This window comes from Scyliorhinus canicula, chromosome 6, assembly GCF_902713615.1.
Source record: "Scyliorhinus canicula chromosome 6, sScyCan1.1, whole genome shotgun sequence".
NCBI classification, from domain to species: domain Eukaryota; kingdom Metazoa; phylum Chordata; class Chondrichthyes; order Carcharhiniformes; family Scyliorhinidae; genus Scyliorhinus; species Scyliorhinus canicula.
Genome location: NC_052151.1, coordinates 58,000,050 through 58,005,421, shown reverse-complemented (window position 1 = coordinate 58,005,421; position 5,372 = coordinate 58,000,050). Strand labels below are relative to the sequence as shown.

The 5,372-nt window shown below is 48.8% G+C and overlaps 1 protein-coding gene across 1 annotated transcript; it reads right to left on the bottom strand.

Moving 5' to 3' along the window:
- Positions 1–277: 277 nt before the first annotated feature.
- tpbgb (trophoblast glycoprotein b) lies at positions 278–4,307 on the bottom strand. The gene has a single exon (XM_038799324.1). It carries the CDS (start codon positions 3,958–3,960, stop codon positions 2,806–2,808), a length of 1,155 nt encoding a protein of 384 aa, XP_038655252.1. The 5' UTR covers positions 3,961–4,307; the 3' UTR covers positions 278–2,805.
- Between the last annotated feature and the right edge of the window lie 1,065 nt (positions 4,308–5,372).

Sequence of the window (5,372 nt, the reverse complement as noted above, 5' to 3'; positions counted from 1 at the left end):
GAACAAAATGCACTCCAGATGGCATTAACCTAGATTTCTATCTGTGCTTTTTTTTTGTTCAGTCAATAAAATATCACACCTGTGCATCATTCCTTGGAGAAAATGATCAGAGTGCAATTGAGAGAAATTTTAGAAAATGACAATCAGAGCAATTGTTAGCACCTGACACCAACAAAAATAACATTGGAAACAGAAATTCCATAAGAACACTAGATTAGGAAGGGAGCATACTACTATCCTCTTTATATCGTTACAAGTGACCAGACAAAACGTCTCATTTTTTTTTGTGAAGTACAAGAAACAAGCTGCCACTTTTCACTTTAAAATATCTATAGATACTTAATCCACGCCTGAGTTTGGTTTTGTAACTTAATTTTATTTAAATGTGTATTTTTCAAAGAAAATATTCAGATCAAATTGGTTGCTTGAGAACAGTGGAAATTTATGTTTCCCACTGTGCTCTAGAAATTCAAATGGTCAACTTTGGTCAAGTAGATTTTGGAACTATTAAAAAGAGGAATGCCTGTGAACATGAAAGAGACGAGCTGATTTCTAAAAGTCACGGTTTTTGGTTGCATTTTGTTACAAAAAGAAGCAACTGGTCAGGACCTAAGAAGGTTTCCGCCACCTTATTGACCAAGATTCTGTGAGTGAACTCTTGCCATATTTTGTTAGACTTGTCCGATTTCTTCTCCCACCAAGAATCAAAGGCAAGACTGAGGTTTTAGTAACTGCCGCAATCCAGTTTCTCTGGAACATCAGGCTGTACAAATTCTACAGCCTGGAGTGTTATTGCGGTCACAGTATTTAACAAACTTCCTGCTGTTTGAGACTGAAGGAAGACTGTTAGTTAGCATTCATCAATGCTCCGAAGCAAATGGGCATGTTCCTAGATGCCAATAGGTACAAGCCTGTTACAAGTCGTTCTGCCAAATTATTGATAAAATATTCAAATGGTTTAAATCCACGTGTTAATAAATTTGGAGATTATAAACATTAACTCTCCGCATATTTCGCTTCTCTATTTTGCTCTATCAAGATAACCCCATTAAACCTTCCACCGGCCTTGTGTAAAGTTGATCTTCCAATCATACCTAAATTAGCGAGAGAAGAATTTTCAAACTATTCCACAGCACAAGCACCAAGGAAAGATGTTCTCACGTGTGAATGCCTCACATCTGACATGCATGTATTGTGAGGGAAAAAGAACTGCAGAGAGTGAAGTGTTCCTACTGTCACCTATTCTGTTCAGATGGAAATCACTGCACATGAAAGGCAGACAAATGTTAGGACTCTGTGATGCTGCAAGGCTCACTCATGCTGAGAAGCTGAACAAATGACAAATGAGTTGGACTCATTCTCTGGCCCGCAATTTTCTAGCATAACCCCAGTGCAACAACCCCTCCCGAAAAGTCCCAGGACACTCATGCACTATTATCAAGTGGTGCTCAGCATTCAAAGGATATTACACTTTACTACAGGATTGGGGAATCTAACCTACTAGTTTGCTAAATAATGCCGGGTTGTCAGTGCAATGATTGATATTTACAGTTCCACATTGCACGATTGCTTTCCGCAGTGTTGTCTGTGTGCATGGAGCTTGCTGCAATGACATCTCTTCAATTCAAACTCCCAAATTTGATGGACCCATATTTTTAATATAGCCTTAATCATTGTTTCAGTCCAGAAATTAAGTTCATACCAGCTAAGAGTTTTGAAATATTCCAAAGCGGCGGACTTGCAAAAAAAAGAAATGTGATGTTGCTGTCTCCACCTCGCAAATGTGCACCCGGCAAAGAATCGGTTGTCAAGGCGGCACTTCACAGTGCTCAGATGTTGTGCCACTCGGAGGGAAGCCTGCGGCAACATCAATAAGAGGCAATCTCCGTGCAGTCTTCTATCCTTTCAAAATACAAAAAATGGGGAGGGGGTGGAGAGGATCCTTGATCTTTGTGGATCCAGATGTTTCCAAAGCCCAGGGTTTCACAGAGGCAGACAGGCTGCCGGCCAGCGTTCATCTCATTCTCCTCAGAACCCAATGTGACCCGTGAGACCAACAAGCGAGCAGAGAAAACAAACATAAACTGCTGTGTCCAGGTGTTACTTGACCTTGCTAAGTTCATGGAAGGTAGTTCGACTTATTTACAACCCCCCCCCCCCCCCCCCCCCCCGGGTTATAAGCGCCTTTCCCATTCAGTGGCTGGAATCTGATTGAAGTTATTGGAAGTGAGAAGAATGCATTGAACCAGTGGGTTGCTTTGTGATCCTGCACCGCCTGGGGACCGATAACAAAACTTCCAGTTGGTGAAAAAGCCCCATGTTTCGCTACAGCGTTTGTTGCATTGCTTGGATCGTTATTTTGTTTCATTTCAGCTTATGGAATGGCAAAATGGTTACTGTAGCAATTAATCCCCTCTCCCCGCTATAGTACACTGAAGGGCTTAAATCCCCAGTGAGTTTTAAGAAGTGCTCCTATTATTACAGCAAGGTTTGGGGAAAGAGAGAAAGGGCTTCAATCCTTTCCAAATGCGCTCTCTATTTTGGCACCACCACCCAGCGGGTCACGAACAGGGGGAGAGAGGGATCACACACACACACACCACTGCACATAGAGCACTTCTCATTGAGAATCAAACCTTTTTTTTTGTCACTGTTCGGTTTCCACTGTCGGGGGAATGGGGCAGGCAGCGTTTAAGCCGGTCGGTCCAAGTGGATGGGTCACCATGCATAGCTATTACAAAGAATGAATAGTAAAATAAAATCCAAAACAGACCGTCTTTAAGTCTCAAACAAGTCAACTTTCTCTTACGCATCCGAATTCGAGCTAAGGTTTGTCAATCTGGGGTCCGAGTTAATCTCGTATCTGTAGTGATAGCCTTCCATATGGTCTCGACAGGCATCCCTGACATTATAAAGCCACTTTTTGATGCCTTTTCTGTTCAGGTACAGGACAAACATGAAAATCACCCCGATCAGGGCCAGGACGATCCCGAGGAAGACGTAAGAAGTTTGCAGCACGCTCTCCATGTCTCCCTGCACGGTGCACTTCAGATCGGAGTGTTTGAGCTGGAGGATGGGCTTATTCCTCAGGCTCTCGGGCGAGGCGCACAGCAGACTCTCTCTGTCCACCACTTTCTGGGTGCTTTGCAGCCACGTTAGCAATTCCTCGATGCCGCAGTCGCAGTCGAACGGGTTGTCCCGGAGTTTGATGCTGATGTTGGGCTGGGAGGCCAGCTCACTCAGGGTGCTGTTGCCCAGCCGCTTGAGCGCGTTGGAGCTGAGGTCCAGAGTCCGCAGGGTAAGGTTGCGGAAAGTCTCCCTGAGCTCCACGATGGAGTTGTTCCTGAGCTCCAGGTGCTGCAGGCTGGGCAGGCGGGAGAAGGTGCGGGCCGGCAGGTAGAAGAGGTCGTTCTCGGCCAGCTGCAGTTGGCGCAGGTTGCTCAGGCTGCCGCTCTGCAGGGACTCGGAGAGCTGCTCCACCACCGAGCCGTTCAGCAGAGCCCGGCTCAGGTTGAGCTCCCGCAGGCTGAGCGGGGCAGCGCCGAAAGCTGCCGCCTGCAGCCTGGAGATGCGGTTGTTGCTGAGGTCCAGTTGCTGCAGCTTGGGCAGGGAGGCGAAGACCAGCGAGTCCACCGCCCGGATCCTGTTGCCGCTCAGGCTGAGGGTGAGCAGCTGCTGGAGGGACTGGCCGAAAGCGCCGCGCTCCAGCCTGGAGATGTTGTTGCCGGTGATGAAGAGAGTCCTCACGCTGGCCGGGATGCCGCTTGGGATGCTGCTCAGCTCCCGGTTCACACACTTCACCGTCTTGGCCGGCTCCGAGCACTCGCAGGAGCTGGGGCAGGAGCTCAGAGCCCGGCCCGAGGCCAGGAGCAGTGCCAGCGAGATTGCACCCAGCACAGCCCGGCCCCCCAGCCCGGGGCAGCGGCACAAAGTTAGCGGCAGCCCGCAGCAGCCACACATGTTCAGCCAACCTCCTCTCTCCACGGGGAGAGGGCTGGGGGGAAGCAACAGCAAACAAACGGGAGCGACTGGCAGTCCGGATCCTCCCTTCAGTTCGCTCTCACTCAATCCATCAATCCCTCTCTCTCTGCAAATCAACTTGGCGCCTCCACTCTCTCTCTCTGGGCTCTGTGAGAATCACCGCCCTGCTTCAAGTTTCACTCTCCTCCTGGTTGTTTGCAGCGCTTCCGGGTGGTGGTGAGGAGGATGGAGGGGCTCGCCTTACACTTTTCCTCGCTCTCAGATTGTTTCAGATCTCGCAGAGGAATATATCACAACACAGGAAACTAAAATCCAATCGGCGTGCCAGAGAGCCCGCCCACAGCCCCCCCCCCCCCCCCTCCCAGTGCCTCTAACTTTCCACACACACACACACTTTCAAAGTGTTTCTCCGGCAGGCGCTGGGATCCAGAGAGGAAGTGAGTGTCTGGACTGTGGCCCCCTTCCCAGCTCCCGAACGCACCCAGGGTGTGGGCAGGACTACTGGAAGCAGGCAGGGGCTGCTGCTGACTGACACCACCTCCTCTTCCCATGGGCTTTGGGGCCGGAAGCAGAGGGCACATTTCTCTTGCGTTGATCAGCAGGGATGGGGGGAAAAAAGAGTTTAATCAGTTCGCCAAATGCTTCATTTAATACAAATGAACGTGGGGGGGGGGGGGGTCACCATCCACTGGAATCGCCAGGCACCCCCTCCTCCTTCCGCCTTTTAAACAGCCGGGGGGGGGGGGGGACCTTTATTAAACAGCACAAAAAAGGAAAGAAAACTGATTTTTTAAAAACAGCCTACAGTCGGGAAATACCCGCCCTCCAATTGGTCCACTGAGTTGGGTTAACATAGTAACGAGGAGCTGATAAATAATCATGATATCTCACAACCCTCTGCTTTATGAACATGACATTGTTACAAATAATATTCATTCGTGTATTATATTTTCTTCGGGCATTTGGCTAACCGAAATGGGTGTAGGTTATATAATAAAAGCGATTATAAACAGACACTTCTCTTTGACAGAGAAACCACTGGACATTTCCAATCCAATGGTTTGAGCGGCTTCGGCTGTTTGGCGGGTTCTTTCCGACCCCATCACCAAGTCAAACATTCACCTTTCTCCGCGTGGGGTTTGTTCAAAGGTCTGTCTGCTCGCACCCTCCCCACGTCTCTCTGTTTCTGCCCCAGTCCTTCAAGTTGTCCCTTCAAGACCCGTTTGGTTTTCGTTTTCCGAACCCCACACTGGATCAGGGTCATTAGCCACAAACACCTCAAAGTGTGAGGGGACAATCTTCCCCGGCAGTCCTGTCAACATTTACTGATGCGCTCTCGTGTCGAACTGGTGGACTATCGCTTGCAGAGTGTGTGTAACAGCTGAAGGGCC

What these genes read in the sequence shown, in the direction of transcription:
- tpbgb (XM_038799324.1), bottom strand. Translation starts at nt 3,960, where the DNA reads ATGTGTGGCTGCTGCGGGCTGCCGCTAACTTTGTGCCGCTGCCCCGGG.